We start from the raw sequence: 22,927 nt of genomic DNA, 5'->3' as shown, positions 1-22,927 counted from the left end.
GGTGCATCATAACTTCAATCTCTGTATGCCTTCTTACAGGTTGTTCCTTATTCTTGGAATGGAACTTCTTTCTTATCTGAGGGCTGTTTTATCCTTCTTCCCTAATTACTTTGTATTCATTTACTCATTTATAATAGTACCTTACTTATCAAACCTCTCCCGAAAGTGTTTTTATATCCCTAGTATATCACATAGTGAGATGCAATTAACAGATGTTGAATAAATGCTGAGTGTAATTGAATTGATTACTTTCATTGGAAATAGAAGGATATAAACCAGGGATATGAACTGTGGAAAGGAGTTGTGCACTTCAGATTCAGCATAGATAAATGTAAAGACTTTAGATACATGGGTAAAGACTTATAATTTGACGAAATCTGTTGAGGAAACTTGATAGCAGTCTCAGAAAATATAGGGTAAGATCACCACTCCACGCATATAACATATCTAAATGGATGACTTATAATTCACATCATAAAGGAACAAGAAAGAAATTTTCTTATTGAACCTACGGTAGGGGAAGAACTGTTTATCAAACAAAGGATAGAAAGGATCACAGAAAATAAAGTGGACAATTTTGATAACATACTGTCTCAAGAAGTTTTGCATAAACAAAACTAATGTGGCTAACATTGAAAGGAAAAAATTGTGTGTGAATAGAAGCTTTTGCTCTTGACTTTCTCTGATAAAAGTCTGATTTCTAAGATAAATAATTGATTACAAATTATGAGAATAGCTATTCTTATGATAAATGGTTAAAGGATACAAACAAGAAATTTTCAAAGTATCAAATTCAAGCTATCCACATTTGTATGAAAAAACTCTCCAAACCATTAATTGTTAATGAAATGCAAATTAAAGCAACTCAGAGGTTCTACTGAAGGTTCATCAATTTAACAAAGATGACAAAAAAAAGATAAATATTGAAGGTACTGTGGGAAAAGTCACATCATTGCATTATTGATAAGAGTTCTGATTTGGTGTAATCATTTCGGAAAGCAGTTTGAAACTATACCCCAAAGTATTAAACTGTTTATACCTTTTAATTCAATGATAAAATGATACTCTGATAGGCCTATACCCCAAAGAGATTTAAAAAAAAAAAAAAAAAGACAAAGATCCATATATACAAAAATATTTATGGTAATTTTTTTTTTTGTACCGGTTAGAATTAAAGTGTTGCCCATCACTTGGGAAATGGTTGAACTAATTGTTATATAAATGTAATGGAATACTTTTGTGCTTTAAGAAATGATTAAGAGACAGGGAAACCTAGGATAACTTGTATGAATTAATGCACAGAACTAAGTGGGAGGAACCAAGACAACATTGTGAAAACAACTTGAAAAGACTCAAGAACTGATCCTATGTAGGCATGATGAGCTAATGAATTAATGTCCAGGTGATCAATAATGAAGAATATTGCTCAATTCCTGACAATGGACTCAAGATAAGCAATAAAACATAGGTTTTGGGACATGACCAGTGTAGGAAGTATTTGGCTATGTTTGCTACAAGGATTTTGTTTTTCTTTATTTTTTTTTTTTTTAAATTGGTTGGTTGTGGAAGGAAGAAGAAATAAATGACTGTTAATTGAAATAAAATTGCACATAGAGTAAGAGGTAAAAAAATTAAAATTGTGTAGCAAACAACTTGATTTGACATGGACTCTAAAGGTGAAGAGACTACCTTTTAATTAAGAACACACACTAAATTAAAGTTAGCTTTGCTTTTATAATAAATTAGAGGTTACCACCAGTGTCTCTCAATTTCTATGATTTTTTTTTTGCTGTCCCCACAGTTTCCTGAACAAATTTCTCCCCATTTCTACTAACTTGTGTCCTCAGATTTTCTTTTTACACTTTAGAAAACTGAGACATCCTCACCCTTATGCTGAACAATAATCCACTTTGTTTTCTTTAGTTTTCTGATTACCTATATCTGCTTTAACCTTGTATTCCAAAGTCCAAGTCAAATATTTTTTCAAATCACTGAGCTTTCAGTATGTGAATTCAGTCCAAGACACCAGTATGAATTGTAACAGCCTTTGTTGTTTTTCTTCAAATTACACTTTGGTGAAAATAAAAATACCTGTCCAGAGAATAATCCTAAAATTTAAATATTTATATCAAAATATACTTATTTTTTACATCCACTGGCAAATAGTTTTTTTATTCTCTTAGATGTTAATTCTTTTAGCTTTTCCATTTCAGTCAGTAGTGATCCAAGGATCAGATGCTATACTTAGCAATAAAAATAAAAATCCCTAAAAACTGTTGTAATATATTTTAGATTCATAGATTTTAGGGCTGGAAGGGACCTCAGAAGCTGGTCCAGTTCAGTCCTGACATTTTATTGTGAGGAAACTAGGACCTAGAGAGGTTAAATTATTTGACTTATATATCACATAGGAAAAAACAAATATTAGGGTTGAGGTTTAAACCCAGATGTTCTGACTTAAAAAACCAGTCTTTTTCTTTTCTATTGTATCATACTTTTTTATTCTCTAGAAGCTTTTAAGTTTTACACTCAACCTTGAACTTTTTTCAAATTAAAACAAAACATAATGTATCTTGTATTCTGTCACAAAATTTCCATTTTTATGAAATTTGAATATATCCAAAAGTTGTGATATCCTATGAAATTTGTTAAAAATGGAATTCTTTTTATGTGCCTCAGTGACAAATGATTTTAGTCTTTTTTTGTTTGTTCTCTTAAGAGCTAAACTTCTACTTTTGTTTTAACAGTAGAACATTCCTTATAAAGTATGAGATTCTAAGAGTTTTCCCTTCCACATTGCAACTTTCCCCATGGTAATTTTGATATATTGAGTATCTCTATAAGAAATTAAATTGGAATTTTTTTTTATTTTTTTATTTTTTTTTTAGTTTTATGGAAGCTGCAGATAACGCATCAAGGCCAGAAGATAATACAGAAAAAGTTTAGAAACTCTGAAGTGCGTAAAAATAAAGTATTGTATAAGATCAAAACAAATTTTGCAATAAGGTATTAAAACATCCATAAAAGAAAAATTAAAAAAAAATTCATATCTTTTTTCTAATACAAAGGAAAGGCAGAAATTTTACTCATTTTCCAGATGATAGGAACATTGTGCTGTTAACCCCCATGGCATGAAAGAGATAACTGTAGTCTTTAAACTATAAAACACTTCAGGGCATTGAGAATTCAAGTAGAATTCAAGTCCTTGCTTTTCGGTATCTTATGTTCTACTTGGAAATGTATTTATATATACACTTTTATATATGTATGTATATATGTGTGTATATGATTTATGTATGTACATGCCTTTTGTGGAGGTGGCATCCGAGCTGAGCCTTGCAGGAATCTAAGGAATAAGAATTCCAAGGGCACAGTAAAAAGTCTATCTAAAATCCCCTAATTTTGGATCATAAGAAAATGTTGTATGAAGTCACAGACTTAATGCTAGACTTGGCTCTTCCCCCTCCCCAATCTCTGAGTTGTGAAATTAGGTGAAAAATGTTTAAGAATGTGCAAATATAAATGTAACATCTTCAACTGATTTTTGTGAACTAAATACAGGATTGTGTTCATATTCTGCTTCACATTCTTGAGAAGTCTTGCTTTTGCTAGTTTGAGGTGCCATGAATTAAAACAAAACAAAGCAAAACAAAAACTAGTTTTAATATTGAACTAATAGACAAAATAAAAAAAAAGATCATAGGATCACATATTCTTCTCCCTCTTCACCTAAAGTGAGTTATTAAGGTATTTCTAATGGTCTAAGAATAAATTCTAGTTAACTAGTAGTTTGGCAAAAATGCAACTGTTTTGGAAAGTAACTTGACCTTACTGAGCCAGGGAAGTTTAAAATTAACTTTAAAATGTAAAACAAAAATGATATTTTAGGAATTATTGTTTCCTGTTACCTCAGACCTAAAACTCCATGTTTTTTCTTCTGCTGTGGCAACAAGAATATGGAAACTCAAGACTATCAATAACTTGGAGTTCTGCAATCACATAAAGAATCACATTTATAGTAATGTGAGGTTTATGTGTGGCATTATCTGCCCTCAGTGTTTAAAACCTGAATTGTAGCATACTGTTTTTTTTTTTCTTTCCTCATCTTGTTACCCTTGTCTTTTTTTTTTTTTTTTAAAGATACATTGTATTGGTCCTTTTTGCCTTAACATTACAGTCATCCCCTTCTCAAGATTAGTAATTCTTTCTTTGTTACAAAAAAATAAAAAAAACCAAACATTTAATTGTCTCTTGCTTTTCTTCAGTGAGTGAAGGAGTTTATTTGTTCTCTGGAACCTCCAGAATTTGACTTCCTTTTGGTGATCATTTTAGTTATCTTACGGTTGTCATCGTTATATATATTATTTTCTCAGTTCTACTTATTTTTCTCACATCAAATCATTTAAATCTCTCTTTCTCTGAATTACTTATCGTCATGGTTACCCTTTAAAAAAATCATTTATTTTTGACATTAAAGTAATTTTTTTTGCGTTCCAAATTCTCTCCCTTCTTTTCTCCCCTACCCTACCCACTAATAAGACAAACATGATATCAATTATGTATGTAAACTCATATAAAACACTTCTATAATATAATAAACACATGTTTAGCTTATTGGATTGCTTGCTGTCTTGGGGAGGGGGACAGGAGAAAAATTTGTAGCACAAGGTTTTGCAAAGGTGAATGCTGAAGACTATTGGAAAAATAAAATTCTAATAAAAAAGAAAAAATATTTCTATGAGCCATATTGCAAAGGAAAACACAAATTAAAACAAAAATAAAAACAGTAAACAAAGTATGCTTAAATTCAGAATTCATCAGTTCTTTTCTCAGGAAGTGGGTAGCATTTTTCATCAGGAGTCTTTTGGGACTATATTGGCTCATTATCTTGATTAGAACAGCTAAGTTTTTCACAGTTGATCATTCCTACAATGTTGCTGTATACAGTGTTCTCACTTCTTGTTCTACTCATTTCACTTTGCAATAATAGTTCATATAAGTCTTTTTTTTTAAACCATATGCTTATCATTTGTTATAGCATAAGAGTATTCTATCATAATCATATTACCAAAACTTGCTCAGCCATTCTCCAATTGACACATAGTCCCTTGATTTTCAGTTCTTGGCTGCTGTAGCAGCAAATATTAGTAACTGCTATAAATATTTTTATACAAATAGGTTCATTTCCATTTTCTCTGATCTCTTTGGGATATAAGAGCTAATGGTGGTATTACTGGGTCAAAGGGAATATACATGGTTTTATAGCCCTTTCCCCACAGTTCCAAGTTGTTCTCCAGAGTGGTTGGACTAGTTCATAACTCCACCAAGAGTACATTAATTTTCTTGATTTTTCTTTATCCTCTCATTCTCCTTTTCTATTCATGTTAGCCAATTTGATAGGTGTGATGTGGCATATCTGAGTTGTTTTAATTTGTATTTCTTTAATCAATAGTAATTTAGAGCATTTTTTCATAGGACTATACACAGGTAGCTTTGATTTTTTCTGAAAATAGCTTGTTTATATTTTTTGGCCATTTATCAATTAAGGAGTAGCTCTTAATTTTATAATTTTGGTTCAGTTTCTTATAAATCTGAAAAATGAGGTCTTTATCAGAAAAAGTAAAGTGTTTTTCCTCCAGTTTCCCGTTTCCCTTTTAATTTTGGCTGTTTGTGCAAAAAACATTTAAATATCATATAACCAAAACGATCTATTTTACTTCTCAGAGTCCTTTCTGTCTCTTGTTTGATCATAAACGCTTCCCTTATCTATAGATCTAACAAGTACATTTTTTCATGCTTCTATAATTTGCTTATGATATATATCCTTTACATCATTTATTCATTTTGACTTTTTTGTAGAATTTTAATAAATACCTTGTCATTGATTAATAATCTGATGTGAATTGCCCTGAGATACACAGTTTGTATAGTATTGATATACATATATATATGTATATACATACATACATACATATTTGCATATAAATACACAAAAGAACACAGTACAAACTAGTTTGGGAGGGAGGATACTTGTAATTGGAGAGGGAAAAGGAAAGGCTTCATGAAAAAGATTTTATTTAGTATATTGTAAGCTGGGTTTTATCCCTTAGAGCTATGAAAAGAAAAATCATTCCTAGGAAGTTTTTAACCCCTACCAATTCCACAGTTGAACATTTATTGAATTTGGTAATGCCATTGAGTTCTATATAGGAGATTATAACAGTAGCATAGTGCAGTGGGGTCAAACTTTAATAAAAAAGGGAACCATGAAACTATATTTAAGGATCCCTGAATCACACACTGGCCTAGAAAAACACATATTGATATTATCTATGCCAGTGGTCCTCAAAGTGTAGTCCAAAGAATTGTTGGGGTCTCTGAAACCCTTTCAGAGAGTTTACAAATTCAAAATTATTTTTTATTTCTAATATAGTAAATAGCTTTAAATATAACCCATGTGAACAAAAACTCTGAACAGATCCTCGATAGTTTTTTTAACAACATGACGATACTGAGAACAAAGATTTGAGAACCACTAATCTATGCTCTACTGAATTTTCATTTATTTTGTTAAATATTTCCCTATTAATATTTTAATCTGGCTGGGGCGGGGCAGCACTGAGAATTGTAGGCTTCTGCAGTTTGGTCTGCTTCATATTTGATACCTCTGATATAGTAAATAGAGGCCTTGGCACCAGGCAACGTAGATTCGCATCTCATTAATTACTCTTAGGGGTCTTTATACTGTCTGCTTCATTGGGTGGTTGTGAATAAAAAACTTTATGACTCTTAAAACTTTTGTAATGACAAGATAAGACATGTACTACATATAAATATATTCATATATACTACATATACATGTATTATAGAATATATTCCTTCATATGTGTGTATATGTGTGTGTGTGTGTGTGTGTGTGTATATATTATATATATACACACAATCATACACATACATATATAGAAATAGAATATGCTCACTGCTTGTGAGAAGTACAAAGTGCTTTTAGAGTTCTAACTGGGGAAATTGTTGATGTGTAGAAACAGGATGTGAATTGTGAAATCATTAAAGGTTGCTCACTGGCATCAAAGCCCGTTAGAATTATGTGAAAAATAAGTCCTGTTGCTTATTTTTTTGCTTTTATAAGCTTTTTTTTCTAGCTCCTTTGGACTATACAAGATTCAAAATATGTTATGATTTTGCTTGATTAAAGAAGAGTTGCTCATTCTTGCAAGTAAGGAATGACAAAAAGAAAAGGGAGAAAGGAAGCAGGATCTTTGCTCAATCACAGACCCTGGGAAAAGAAATCTTTAAAAATTGGAATTAATTAGTAACTAATAATCTTATCTTCTTCTGAATACTTAACACCTGCTGTGAAAAGCTTAAAATAAAAAGTGCTTCTGATCTTTATTTTTTTCTTATAAAGAAGTCAGTGATTTTATTGCATTAATAAAGTATTTTATCTCCTCTATTATAAAATGTTGTGCCTTACTTTAATGCTCTTTGAAGAAATGAAGATACTGTTGATAACATATGCAGTATTCAGCAGCTCTTCTATCCAAGTAATAAAAATGTTTAATGAAAATATCTGTCTTACGTGGTTTGATACAAATGCATGTCATGATAGACATTACTGATGCTAAGTGGTTATAGACTTTCTTTTGAACAGGGAATTACTGTGGAGGTAATCTAGTCAGATTTAAATAAATTAAGTGATTGGAGCAAGGCTTTTTGGTAACCTACCCAGACTAGAATTTGGGTTTTCTGGCTCACATAGTGTTCTTTCTGTTTCACCACATCACCTGTAATTATTCTTAAATGATCTGAGTAACATCACTCATACTTAGGCAGTGATCAAAGAGTAGGGCATACAAATTAGTTTGAAGCTGAGATTAGAGAGATTAAAAATATGTTAACAAAATATATTGATTTTAATGTCTTTCAGAGCCATGTTGTCATTGAAGGGGATATACTTTATGATTGCACTCTTTTTGGGAAGCTTTTTCGGAAGTATTTTCATGTTGGCTCCTTGTTTACCTTTGATGTTTATAAAGCCATCCTTTTATCGCCGGATCAACAATCGCCTTGTGGCAACCTGGCTCACACTTCCAGTGGTAAGTTAATCATCAGAGAAAGAGATTAAAATGATTAACATTTTCAATAGTAAGTTTAAGAGTTCTGGTTTTTAGTTATATAAATTTTTAAGATAACAAGTGTTATGAGAAGCAGCATAGTATAGTATAAATAATCTGCCATAAAGTTAGGAAGATTTGGGTTCAGATTTTCTTTTTGACACATATGGGCTGTTTGACCTTGGCAGATCAGTTTAATTTCCCAGTGCTTTAGACTGGTGGTTTCAAACTCAAATAGAAATGGAAGCCACCAAGCTGTACTTGAGGATTGCTGGGGGCACATATTGATTTAGAAAACCAAATATTAACATTTATCACAGCTCTGTTATATTTTTATTTTGTTAAATATTTCCCACCCACATTTTAACCTGGTTCTAAGGTTGTCCTGGGGAATATTACTGCCATACTTACTTGTCTTTGTTTTTGACACTTTCGTTCTAGGCAGGCCTCTGTAAGACTATAAGTTGCAGAAAAGGTCCTAACCTTAATCAGTGGGGAAAGTTTTACCAATGAAAGTTCCATACACAAGTGGAAACATGCCCAACTCCTATTCCTTTGAGAAGCAAATTGAAATTTTTATTTGAAGAGTAGTTCATATGTATGTTTTATTCAGGCCTGGAATATACTCTTATAGTTTGAGAAATGTGATTAGAAATATACTCTTATAGTTTGAGAAATGTCCTCCTTTATTTTACAGCTTGAAAAGTGGAGAAACTAAAAAAGGGAAGCTAGCACAGAAATAAGAGATAGCATCAAGAGATAGCATCAGTTTGCTTGTTCTGGAGTGAATGAAAATAATGAGCTGCATAGTCATATAACTTACTTGCATTTATTTTGAGTCATGTTTCAAGTATTGAAGAGACTTTAGAAATCTCATGATATAAGTTAATTATCTGGGAATCACTTTAGGAACTAAAAATGAAAACCAAAGAGGAAAAAAATGTTATCTTTTTAAAAAATAATAAAATATCGAGTTGTATTGAAGTTAAAAACTGCTACAGTGATCCTTTTCATTACTCTTTCTTAAGTTTTATGTTACTCCTTTAAGGTCAAGAGGTAGAAAAATGGATGGCTTGTATCTGATTGTTCATTTTCTTCAACTTTTCATTTGATTTACTTAATTCATTCTGATAATGATAAGATTTAGGAACTTCTGAAAATTTTTACCTACCTGCTATTAGTTTTTAAAGTCTGTATTGAGTGTGTAAAATCAGTTTAACCCCAACTAATTTTCTTATAATCCTGAACTGCCTATTTCCGGGTTTTTCAGTTTATATAACTATTTTCTGTACTATATTACCACTCTTGTCTCTGACCCTGCTAATAAACACAGTCCTTTTGAAACTATCACAGTAAAGTGAGTCCTCTCCCAGTGCTTTACCAGAGTGATTGCTTTTTCAAAAACAACCAGAATTCTCTTTTGGAATAACTAAAGACAGTTGAAGGATTCAGTGAAACCATCTTGGTATGAAAAGTCTGGAGTCTATTCTTTAGTAACGTCTTTATATAGTAGTAATTGTGTTTTTTGCTGGTCAGCTAGGTGGCACTCAACCTTCCTTATCTTCAGAGGAGTAAAAGGTTGAATCATGTTGCCATAGTACATCCCAAATATAAAGATGACAGAGTGTAATGGAAAGAATAATAGACTTTAGATCAGAGTACCTGGATTTTATATCTAATAAGATGTTGGGCAAAAATCATGGAACCTCTGGACCTTAACTTCTTTATATGCAAAATGAAGATCTTTTAATTTCATTCTAGTTCTAAATCATATGATAAACTGTGAGAATGGTTAGTATATCTTCCAGATATAATAAATTGTTCAGAGCTATATCTGACTCTACAGGTTATCTGTTGGATTATCTGTCAGTCTCATCCTGTGTCATACATTTCTCTGGTGTTTTCCTTTATTCTACTTTTCCCATATAATTCTTGGTTAAATATATATTCATAGCCACCATATTTCCATCCACTGACCCTTTGGGTCTCTCTTAACTTCAGATCTTTAGAGACTTTTATTCCAGGATTCATGACGAATATTACTGTTTATTACTGGGAGAATATTGATGTTTAAAAGGTGGACCTTTGACTTTAGGAGAAATTTAGAGTTTTTTTAAAAAGCACTGTATACTTTCTCAAAAGCAACTCATCTTGTTTTTCTAATGTTGAATTTGAGATTTAGTTCATTGCCTATTTATTATGACTATTAAAGATCCACATAGACTATGTTGATAGACTAGTTTTATCCCTTAATAATAATAATAGCTAGCATTTATATGGCATCTGCTATGTGCCAAACATTGTGCTTAAATAGTTTAAAAATATTAATCTCATTTGATCCTCACAACAACCCCAAAGAGATAGGTGCTATTTTTATCTTCATTTTACAATTTAGGCAACTGAAGCAAACAAAGGTTAAATGACTTGACCAGTCACACAGTAATAAATATCTAAGGCTAGATTTGAACTCCTCTCTTTCTAATTCTAGGCTTAGTGCTTTTTCTACTATGCCATCCAGTTCCATATCTGTATAGGATAAATAATTATATTAGATAGGTAATTGTCTGCAAAGGGCAGCAACTTGGGAGAAATATACTTCAGGCTCAGTATGATTGATTTAGTCTTACAACAAGTTGTTAACTCAGAATTGGTAAGACAATGGTTATCTAGTTTGGCATGTAATTTCTCTAGTTCAGTATGATTGATTTAATCTTACAACAAATAATGGTTCCTTAGTGATATAATGATTGGTTTATACTGTATACTGTAATGATGTCATTGTAATAGAGCATATAAACTGGGGACAAACTCAGCCAAAGAGAGACTTCAAGATAGAGACTGTCTTGGTGGCTCCTCCTACATTCCTCCACTGAAACTAAGACCCATTTTGGAGGGCCTCCAGAAAACTAGCTGAGCCACAGGCAAGGAGACAGACTGTGAAGGAGACAATAAAGATTTCTGGACTTTATCCCTGGCTATTCTCATGGTGATTACTCTGCTGAAATGAAGGCTGGTCCCAAGACTTCCAGAAAGCTAACCAGAACATTACAATTATCCACTCAACTTTGTATCAAAGTCCAAATAATAGATGCTTATTATGCTATATGCAGAACTCTTTTGAATGACTACAAATTTCATTTAGAAGGCTTTGCAGTATTTCAGGGCTTGATGCAATCAATACAGTATCTTCAGACGACTTCTGAACCTTTTCCTCCATGGAGAAATCCCTATCGTTTTGAACTTTGCACACAGTACATGGCCAGTGTTCTCACAAGAGCTTTCTTCTTGGAGCCATCTCTTTATGCTCAAAGACAACAACTTCTTGTTGCACAAGAGGTTTGCACAAGCTTTTACATCCTTTTCATTTTTTATTCTTATGATGCTATGTTTTTCAGCATTATTTTTTTTTTCTTCTTTCCCAAATCCTGTCTTTATACTAAAGTCACTAAATATCAGTATTTCAGGAGGCATATGTTAAGTGTCTGTTACATGACAAGTACTTTGCTAGGCTCTAGGGGTTAGTTAAAATAAAAATCAAACATAACTTTCAAGAAGTTTATATTTTATAGGAAGTATCAACATGTTAGTATGTATATGTAAAATAAATGCAAGTTAATTTTTAGGAGTGGCATTAGTAGCTATGGCAATCAGGAAAGGCCTCATGGAGGAATAGGTTTTTGAGCTGAGCTCTGAAGATAACTTGGGATTCCTAGAAGCAGAGTGTAAAAATAGTTTGATTGAATTTGGAAATGTTGTCGAGTTCTTTTCAGAATGTCTCAGCTTCCCTATCTTCTATAACATGTTTGTATATAAGCATTATCTTTATGACAGTCTTCATTTCTCATGTTTTTTTTCTTCCTTATCATCATCATCATCATCATCATTTATGTTCATCATCAGCATTGCAATTTGATAAGATTAAGGATCCTATGAAATAGTATTTCACATTGCCTTTGGACATGTGAGAAAACCATCTGTGTTTTGGCATAAAGCAAATAGGCCTTTATTTTTTCATGAAGACTTTTGAACCATTCTTTTACTGAGGTACTTTTTTTTTTGTTTTTTAATTTTAATCTGTTTGGTTTCATTTGTGGCCAACGGTACATTTATTAAATATTTATTATGTGCCAGGCACTGTGCTAGGTACTGGGAATCATGCATAATTTTATTGGATATAATGTTTTTGGTCACAATCCTAGTTCTTTTGTTGTCTAATATATAGTATATCAAGCCCTGCAGTCTTTTATTGTAGTCACTAATAGATCTTGAGTAATTCTAATTGTAGCTCCAGCATAGTTGAATTGCTTGGTGTTGTTGCTGCTGTTATTGCCTCTAAAAAAAATTTCTTTTTTTTTTTTTTTTTTTTTTGAAAGTTAGCAGTGATGTTCCTATAAGTTTTTCATGTAGGATCTCTTTTAGGTGGTGATTGGTGATTTTTTTTTTCTTATTTCTACTTTTCCCTCTTGTTCTAACCCTTCAGGACAATTTTCTTTAATTATTTCTTGTATTATTGCATTAAGATTCCTTTTTTTTTTTTTTTTTTTTTTTTTTTTGGTCGTAGCTTTCAGATAGTCCAATTATTCTTATGTTTTCCCTATCTGATCTCTTCTCCAGATCTATTGTTTTTCTTGATATCTCACATTTTTTCATTTTTTTATTCTTTATATTTTGTTTTATTATTTTTTCATCTTTTGTAACTTTGACAGCTTCCCTTTGCCCAATTCTAATTTTAAAAGGGAAATGATAGTTCCTAGGACTGAGATGAAGGCTTACTTCCCAACCTGGCTAACCCTATTAGTTTCAGAGGAACTAGTCTGGAGATGTTTATATTTCACCTAGGCCAAAGGGCCAAAACATATCTATTCTGGTATTTTTATGTTTTTTTCCTAATTGTCCCATTTGTTTTTAACCTACTCTGTGTTTGCCCTGAGCTCAGTTTTGTCTTGTTTGTGTGGAAAATCTGTAGAGCTTGGATTATCTGGCCTATTATACCATCTCCCCTGAATTTTTTCCCTGGGCATTTTGTCTGGCTCTTTCCCAAGCTTGGAATGCTCTGTCTTCTACCCTGTGATTATTGACTTCCTAGGCTTCCTTTAAATTCCAATTAAAATAACATATTCTACAGGAAGCCTTTTTCCACCTTTTTTATTAATTCTGGTGCCTTTCCTTGTTATTTCTTATTTATCCTATATTTATCTTGCTCTGTGTTTTTTGTTTCCATGTTGTCTCCTCCTTCTCATGGTAAGCTTCTTGAGGAGAGACTATTACCTCTTTTTGTATCTCCAGCACTTAGCATAGGTGTTTAATAAATGTTTATTGATTGATTGTCCATAACTATTTTGGGCCCTAGCTTTTTCATAATCTCTCCCTTCATAGAACCAGTTGAGTTCCAATTCCACATGATATATTCCTGTATACCAGGTCTTAAAACATGTGAAAATCCTGGTTGGAGTTATGATATATCTTACAACTCTGTTGGTACCATTGTCTGCTCTCTTTGAACATAGAAAACACATAATGGGTAGGTAAAAATGGCAAGAAATGAAATATATGCCTTTTAACTTCATCATCATAAAATAAAAATCTGGGAAAGAGGGCTCTAAATAGTATTTACCAGACTTAATGTCTCCTGGCTTAGCACGAGACATTCCACTCCATAACAAGAAGGTAGTTTAAAAGATTAAAGATTTTTGTCTGATTCAGCTTCTGTCTTATTCTAAAAGAAGAAATTTTGTGTAAAGGTTCTGTGAGTGTTCTTTCTGAACCAAAGAATTCTTCTATCCTGATAGTACTTCTGTGATCAACAAATCACTTAAACCTTTATGCCTTAGTTTCTTCATTTTATAAAGAAGTTATAGATTCTTTATAAAATGAAGAGGTTAGAATCAGGGACCTCTTAAGTTCCCTTCTAATTCTAAATCTATGATCTTATGATATGTCAAATGAAGAAAACAGGTTTTTCTAGTTATTTAAGAACTGTACTCTCCTGCCTCCAACCTGCTGAGGTGTGAGAAGTGAGGGTTGAGAGATCCCCTGACAGCAATGGGGTCCCTTGACTGGTAGAAGGCTTTGCAAAAGAATTCGCAAACCTAAATGAATATAGGCGTGAGGTTTGTGACAAAAAATGGCTTTATTACATTAAGAAAACAACTTTCTTAGCAGACAGAATCCTTTTAGGATTATTTGCAAAGGTCTGGGCACACAGCTTTTGGTTATATTGGATTTTTTGGCCCAGAACCAGGGAGCATTTTTTTTAGTCCAATATTTAGAGGGTAGTGATTATGCCCCAGGCCAAGATCTCCAATTGAATGGGATTCCTATCTGAGAGTTTTCCCTATGAACTGGAGGGTGGGGCCTCTCCCAGAGATTGGAAGGGTTTTGAGATCTTTAGGCTTTCTCTAAACCAGGACCTCCCTTCCCCCTCCCCATAATCTCAGTTTACATCAGATAGACTCTGCTTATCATTGCAATTTTTCCTGTGGAGTAAATACTGAAGTGTACCTCCTATTTCTGGGATGGGATAGAGGTAGGACAGTTCAGATGCAGTGTTAGATTCATATTTTTCAAGCAATCACTTTGTTGGTTAGTTTTAGTTTAATTTTTTTTTTTTTTTTTAGTTTAGTTTGTTTAGTGGTAGAAAGATTAGTTTCATTTAATAGGACAGATTTCTTTTTTTTTTTTTTTTTTTAAGAAATAAATCATTTTTATTCCCCTGTAAATCAGAGATTTCATGTAAAATCTACACCTGAAAACTGGATGTGAAAATTAGAGATTTGTAATCTTTAACTGTGTTTTCTTTAGGACATAGGATATAGAAGTAAAATTGATGAAATTAGTAACTAGTTCAAGAATAAGGGCCTTCTGTCTTTTTAGGTCCTATATGAATTTGAGAAACAATGGAATCTGTCCAAGATTGGATTACAGGAAAAAGGGCTAAAGAACTGCTCTATCTGTGTATTCCAAGAGAATGTAAACTTGAATAAAAATAATTTTATACTTTGTGTATCCCTATTGCCTAGGCAAGGGGCAGGCACTTAATAAATACTTGATGATTGATCTGAGAAACATTTCAAAGAAATTGAGGGTGTTTAGTATGGTTAAGGATGGAGACATACTTTTAACAGTCTATCATATAGAAGAATGTATTAGTACTTTATTTTAATCTCGCATATCTGTCTTGACTTTTATTTATTTTAATTTTCTTGAAAAGTTTTCATTTTACCAAGTACATGGAAAGATAATTTTCAACATTCACCTTTGGCAAAACTTGTAGTGTGCCAAGCTTTTTCTCCCTCCTTCCTCCTCTTGTCGACAACAAGGAATCTGATATAGGCTAAACATGTACATTTTCTAATCATATTTCCACATTCATCATTCTTTGAATATGTGTCATTTTAAAAATAAGATGAAAAGGTGAAAGAAAAAAAAGCAAATCACCACCAACAAAATAAGGTGAAAATATTATGTTTTGATCCATATTCAGTCTTCATAGATCTCTCTGGATGCAGATAGCTCTTCAACACCAGTCTATTGAAATTGCCTTGAATCACTTCATTATTGAAAAAGAGCCAAGTCCATCACACATAGTCTATCTTCATTTTAATGAGGACCATGGTATGGTAATGTGGAGGGATGTGGCAAACTCTCTAGGAGAAAAGAAAGGCCCTCTGATGGGTTGGTTAGGAATTCATGAAGCAAATGAAAGATATTATAGACATAACTGATTTATAGAGCGGGTTGGTGAGTTACAGAGATTACATGTTCTGTGAGGAGAGATTTGTACAGTTTGACTAGAAATAAAAGTTTATGTATTGGAGGAAGAAGGGGGAGATAATATGTTGAAAAGGCAGAGTAGTATCAGACTGTTGTACGCCTTGAGTGCTAAACAAAGGAGCATGAATTTATTTGGTGGGCACCAGGCAGTCATTGATGATTTTTGAACAGAGGAGTGATGCTGCAAGATCTAAATAGTAATACTAGCAAATCTATGTGTAAAAATGACACACGTTCATTCTTGCCTTATTTCATTAATCCATATTTTGATCTGGTACTCTTAAAACTTGAAAATAATGTCAGCTACAGACTATCCTTGCCCTTGCTTCCAGTCTACTATCTTGTTTTTTCTGACATTGGCCTGTTCTCTTGCCTAGTAGAATCCTTTTTAGTTGAATAAAAGATAAACAACTTGCTTTTTTGTGCATGTTAAGAAATTTTACTAAGTTTTGTAGAAGAGCCAAATAGTTGTGGATTTCTAATCCTAGACATAGGACTGAAGTTCTGATCAGACAACTTGAGTTCATATCTTGACTCTGGCTTTGTGTAACCTTGAACAAGTCATCTTATCTTTCTAGACCTCATTTTTCTTAGCTGTAATATGAAAAAGTTGGACTATATGACCTCTGGGGTCCCTTCCAGTTCTGTTATGAGCCTGTAAGCCTACTATTCAGAAGTTCAGAATGCCGTCCTTGTGCTATTGATATAACTAAGTATGCAATTGGTCCAAAACATCCAGTAGATGAAAGTAAGAGTTATTGGTTAGGAAACTGAAGTTAATGTTATGTAACTTGATTAAGATGATGGAGCTGGGATAAATGTATTTTTCTTTTTTCTCTTAAAGGAACCTGTTCATCCTTATTAGACTTTAAGATGTCTATGATATTATGTAAGTTATGAAGATAGATACATATGCTTTTGATTTATCCTAAAGAAGTCATTTTGTTTTTGATAGATATTGAAATTTTTAGTTTTTATATTACCTACATTTCCTTTTTTCTCTTTTTAAAAAAAATTCTGAACTTAAAAAATTCATTATATAATTAATATTTCCATTATATGCCGTAAAAAAGAAAAACAAAATTGTACATGAAACTGAATCTTTATTATGTATAGCTTAATGCCAGAAAAACTGAGGCAAGAAAGAGATAAGGTTTTTAATATTTTAATAATGGAGAATTTGGACTAGTGAAGCCAGATGGCTGACTGGGATTTTTTGTCTCAAAGCATCCAGCACTCAGCAAGTAATTCCAGAGACTTTTATAGGACTCTAGCTATCAGGGAAACAAAGGCAAGGAGGGTAAGGTGGCAGAACACTGGGTGAGTGGAAACTTCAGGGAAGGACCATAATTTTTTAATTCTGACAGGTTGGAGGTCAAGAAGGTGAACAGGAGTTAGATGTCTGAGGCAGGAGATAACCATGCATTTGAAATAAGCCATCTGGAGTTTGATGACTCATTGGAATGTGAGAGTGGCCAGAGTTTCGAGGCCCCTATTCTCTCAGTCCCAATGGGGCAAGGAAGGTGGGGGGTGGCCACCAGGGAAACTGAGGTATTACAGGTTTTCTTTTGAATTATATAAAAAGTTGAACTAGACTTTTCAAAGTTATCCTGTTTATTTGTGATTCTTTCTGGCATGAAGTCATGATTTTAAATTGACTTGTTTTCTTAGGCTTTGCTGGAGACCATATTTCGTGTAAAAGTGATCATAACAGGTGATGCCTTTGTTCCTGGGGAGAGAAGCGTTATTATTATGAATCACCGGACAAGAATGGATTGGATGTTTCTGTGGAATTGCCTAATGCGATATAGCTACCTCAGATTAGAAAAAATCTGCCTCAAATCCAGTCTCAAAAGTGTTCCTGGTTTTGGTAAGTTGGTCACATAATTTGTTAAAATAAAAAAATACATGGATGGCAAATATATAATAATACTTTTACATGATACCTTCACTTGATAATCTAAGTTCTATTTAGACCTTAAGATCTTTTCCATTTTTTCTGACTAATGTAGATGTTGGGAACACAATATATAACTTTTTTTTTTTTTTTTTTTTTTTACCTCTGGTAGACCTTTTCTTTTCTTCTTGTGAGAGGATGATGGTGATTCAAGGAGACTGAGAGGCAATTGTTGTTCTCTGACCTCCCCACTGAGAGACAATTGTGTCATCTAACCTCTCTCCTCTTCCCTCTGCCTCCATTTTATTTCATTCCCCATCCACAAGGAACACCTGTGTCAATAAAGGCTGCCCCCGAAACTCCCTCAAATATCACAATCCACAACTGTGGAGGCTCTCAGAGAATTAACCTGCCCCTTCACCCAGACGTGGTCCTTAACATGTAGAAGTCTTTTTTAGATTCTTTTCCCATAGAAGATTGTTTTTTATTGTTCTTTAAAGAAATCTTTAGTGATAGAATAAAGTTTTTACAATTTGCCAAGTTTTAAGTGGCTCATTGGTTGACCAATATTGTTTAGAATAGCAATCAACCATGTTTTAACTACTTTCTATATTTTCATTTGTATAATAATTTGGTCAGCAACTAGTCTAGACTAGTAAAACTCTTAAAATCCACTCTAGTTATATAAAAATCTTTAGTAAGCATAAACTGAATGTCAGATATAATTTAGAATTGCTTCTGTTTTATTTTACACAATGTTGCTGCTGCTTTAGTCTGTATACTGTATTTTAATAGCCTAAATTATATCATACTAGGAATGTTCAGAGAATCTTTTTTATTTTACTTGAGGAAAATAGGACCATCCCAACACTGAATATCAAGTATAATCCCTCCTTTTTTGGGGGGAAGGAGTGCTTAAAAGCAATCAGTTTGAAAAACAAAAAGTGCCAAATCCAGCAATTGCTATACACTGTGGTCTTTATTATTTTCAAATTATCTTACTCTTTATCTTCTCACTGCTCTATCCTATTCTGAAATGCCACAGAAAGCATTATATATTTGTTGTGTTCATCATTGGAATGTAAGCTCATTGTGAGTAGGAATTGCTATCCTTGTATTTGAATCCTCAGTTCTTTGCCTTGTTGATTCATTGATTCCTTGTCTGTTCCAATAATTTTTTTTCTTTTTTAAACTGTTATCAAATGGTTTTCATGATTGATTATTGGTTTGGGATCTGAAAGTGCTTTCTCTTTGTGCTTCACTAATAGTTAACAAAGGGGTTTGTGGTTTTTTTTTTAATGTTTCATTGATGAAGATGTTAAAACCAGTTGATGAAAATCAAGTTTTTTACTATATGCATTTTTATTTGTCTGTTTGAAGTACAAATTTCATGAAGCAAGGTTAGCATCTTTAGATTTGGCTCTAATTGTAATAAAATCCAAAGTCTCACAACCTTTTTTTTTTTCTCTGAGGCAATTGGGGTTAAGTGATTTGCCTGGAGTCACACAACTAGGAAGTATTAAATGTCTAAGGTCAAATTTGAACTCAGGCCTAGTGCTCTATCCACTGCTCTACTTAGCTGTCCCAAAGTCTCACAAACTTGGAAGAAATGTATTTGTGGCATCTTAGAACTGAAAGGGATAGAAATGGTTGACTAATTTAACTCCCTAGCCTTATGAATCCTCTAAGTCAGGCCATTTGGGTATTTATAACATTCATGGGCTATACAAAATTATCAGCTGATAGAACTCAAGCAGTGGGAGGTTGTTGTACTTAGCTTTCAACTCATCATTGCCTGCGGTTGCTCACCCTTGCTGTAAGTCTTTGCTTTTCCTTTTATTTTTTTCCTTTCCTTGCTACTCTTCTCCTCCTTGCCCCTATCTATTCAAGTCATCAAATACTTTTAATTCTTTTTTTTTTGGTACTGTCTTTCAATATATTCTTTCTAGTTCTGCTTCTGCCACCCACTTCATGCCTTTTATTTCTTTAAAGATTCTAATTATCAGTCCTACTCCTATCTTCTGCCCCTCTTATTACATCATTTAGGTGTCACTGATTTACCATTTTAGGGTTCTGTTGCCTAGTTCACTCATACCTTTAAAACATATTTGGGATTAATCTAAAATGATAAGGAATGTCTTGGTGATTACAACTGATTTATCCTGCAGATGGATACGTTGCTTGGGAGCTTCTAGAAAACTCCACTTTCCTAAATGACACAAATAGATAAGATTTTACCTCCTGTGGTTCTAGCTTTCTAGACATAATAAACATGGAGCCACAGAACTCATAAAAAGGATTACCCAAATAGTGTTCCTAGCATCATCTAGAGGCCATGTCCACAAGACTGAGTTTTAGACTCACTATTACCAAAAAACCGCGAGTATTATTTTGCTACATTTTTAGTAGAATCAGATTAACCATTGACGAATACTAGTGCTTGATAGATTCTCATTGTTCCCTTATTTAATTCTTATACCCAGAAGTGTAAAGCACTTTAGCTGGCACTGCCTTCCTCATCCTGCAGTGATCTTTCAAGCAGAGAATATATAGCTATTTTCCTCTTATCAAAGGCATTGCTGGCTGCCCCAGCTACATGTCACTGCATAATTAATGCAATCTTGCCTTATATTCCTGCCAAAACAGTCTTTCTGCCATTTCACTATTCAGATGATTTCACATTGCCAGCAGGATACAATCCAAATTATTTCTTTGTGGCCTGATTATAACCTATATTCCTACTCTTATCTCTCACTATTTACCCTTCTGCTGTAACAATTAATACTGTCCTTCAAAGTGGCTTTGTGCTTTTGTTTAAATGATTGTTATGTTAAGCACTTAGCTGGTGCAGTGCTTTGGAAGGCTTTCTTTATGTGTTCAAATGTAGCCTCAGACAGTAGCAACCCTGTTTACCTTGGTTTCTTCATTCGTAAGATGTGTTGAAGGAAGTGGCAAACCACTTCAGTATCATTTCTTACAAAATCCCAAATAGTCAGACATGATTGAAAACTACTGTACAACAACAACAAATCTTCCTCTTCCTCTTATCTCTTTGAATATAAATTATGTTTTCTCTTTTAGGCTTAGCATAAATCTCACCTTCTATATATATAGGATTCAAGATGATACCAGTTTGAAAAATATATCACCCTCTTCTAATTTCTGTATAATGTAACAGATCATGACAAAACAGTAATATACTGCCTTGTGATCTTTTCTGTTTGTTACCTTGCCAATATTATTTGAATCTTAGATTAATATTAAAATGTTCATGCCTTTTTTCTTTAATGAGATTGAAGTTCTTTATAGGTAAGAATCTACAAAACCAGTCATATTGTAGGTATTCAGTGAATGTTTACTGATTTGATTCTTCATCAATGATAGGATCATACTTCTGGTTCAGGAGAGACTTTGAAGCTTGACTTTTTTTTTTTCTGTTCATTTTACAGAGGAAGGAACTAAAATTGGGGGAAGTCAAGTGAAACTTGCCTAATATCACCTAGATAGTAATTGTCAAAGATGGGATTTGAACTTGGGTCTTCTTCCAGAGCCAGTGCATTCTTTGCACTAGGTAACATTGAAGAAATGCTAAAGATGGTAGTATTAATGAGAGAAAATCTTAGCCAGAAAATGAAGATTTTTAGAGAGCCTAGAGAAAATAGGGAGTCCAAGAATAATAGGAATAAGAACAGCAAATAAAATATTAGGGCATGCTTTAAAATAATACTTAATGGTGGGAATGAATGTTGAATTTATCAGAAGAAAATGAGGGAATGGAAAAAGATCTGATGCCTAACTGTAAGGTTAGCAAAATTTTAATCTTAAACTAAATACTGCCTCCATCTATCGTAGATTCTGCCAGCTATTACATGGAAACTATTGGGAACCGTTATTGCCATTTATAACTTTTTTAGCCTATAGGCTTTACATTCCAAGTAAATGATTATATACCATGTGTTCAAATTGTAATTATCTGGTTCAATTATTAATGACTGTAAATGCTGAATTCTTGATTTATATGAACAGAACTTGGAGAAGATATTAAATCATAACATTTCAAAGAATAAGCCAAAAAAACTTGAAATTAAAAATATTTTACTCAAAATGTAGGAAATAATAGAATTTGTATATCAAGGTAGAAGAAAAATCATTATGTGTTAAAGCCCCAGTTAGATGATTTTGTTTATCTTTATGAAATGTATTTTAAGGGAGAGGGAGAATTGTTTGGCTCTTTGTGTCTCCTTTGTGTCACTGAATTTAGAAGAGAAAATTTGACTGTCATTGACAGTCAATGTCAATTGAGAGAGAGAGAAAGATAAAGAGATTTAGTTTGAATTGATTTGAACTAATAAGAGGACAGAGCAAAATCTATTTGCTTGCTTATTTAACCTGGGAAATGTTCTTATCATTTGCACCCATCCAAGGAATCAGTGCTTTGTAGTTCCTTTGAAACAGCCATCGATTAGTTGAATTTTACCAGCTCATCACATGTTATTAATGAACATACAAACATAGGAAAATGTTATCATGGACAGTTAAAGCCTCTACAGGATATGTCCTTATAGTAACCCTAATGCAGTTAGGTACCAGGGTCATTAGGTAAGAGGGATCCCTGTTCTGAAAGTACAGTCATGGTGCTCAAGAACTTTCAGATTTTTTTTATTTGAAAAAGCATCCTGTCTACTTAGTACTTAGTAATAGGCTTTAATAATACATTTTGGAAAGTGATATAATTTAATCATAAGAACAATTTAGTGTTCAGTTGGCCTAGATGTAATTCTTTGTGGAGTAAGAGTAGAACATGAGGCATAAATAATTAAAAGGATAGAAGTCTAGTGAGATGTTATTTGATCATTCAGAAATCATTAATAGAGGTTGTCTAACTCTTATAATTTAGATGTATTATGAGGAAGGTAAAGAAAGCATGGGAAGAGGAGTATATTAAGAGTAGGTGTTGAACATTATTTTATAATAAACAAGTACAAAATGTTACAAATTATATATGAACAATCATCATGGTCGCTTCTTTGTGAGGATTTAAATGAACAACTGGGCTGTTAAGGAAGTGAGGTATGGAAAAAGTCGTGGACAACAACTGACTGACACATTGAAATAAAATTTCTGT

General features: G+C 32.8%; 1 protein-coding gene across 3 annotated transcripts in view; it reads left to right on the top strand.

Annotated features, from left to right (window-relative positions):
• The window catches only part of LCLAT1 (lysocardiolipin acyltransferase 1), a 134,619-nt gene that overhangs the window by 37,090 nt on the left and 74,602 nt on the right, over window positions 1-22,927 (top strand). Inside the window, exons 1-3 of one of the 3 annotated variants that reach the window (XM_031951303.1) lie at window positions 2,898-2,956; window positions 7,946-8,114; window positions 17,577-17,775. In XM_031951303.1, the coding sequence (XP_031807163.1) occupies window positions 7,950-8,114; window positions 17,577-17,775 (364 nt within the window). In that variant the 5' untranslated portion in view covers window positions 2,898-2,956; window positions 7,946-7,949. Of the gene's footprint in view, window positions 1-2,897; window positions 2,957-7,945; window positions 8,115-17,576; window positions 17,776-22,927 lie in introns of those variants that run through there. The other 2 variants (XM_031951302.1, XM_031951304.1) reach the window with 2 other exon arrangements.

Source organism: Sarcophilus harrisii, chromosome 2, assembly GCF_902635505.1.
Source record: "Sarcophilus harrisii chromosome 2, mSarHar1.11, whole genome shotgun sequence".
In the NCBI taxonomy this organism is placed as follows: Eukaryota; Metazoa; Chordata; class Mammalia; order Dasyuromorphia; family Dasyuridae; genus Sarcophilus; species Sarcophilus harrisii.
This window is presented reverse-complemented; position numbering and strand designations above follow the sequence as displayed.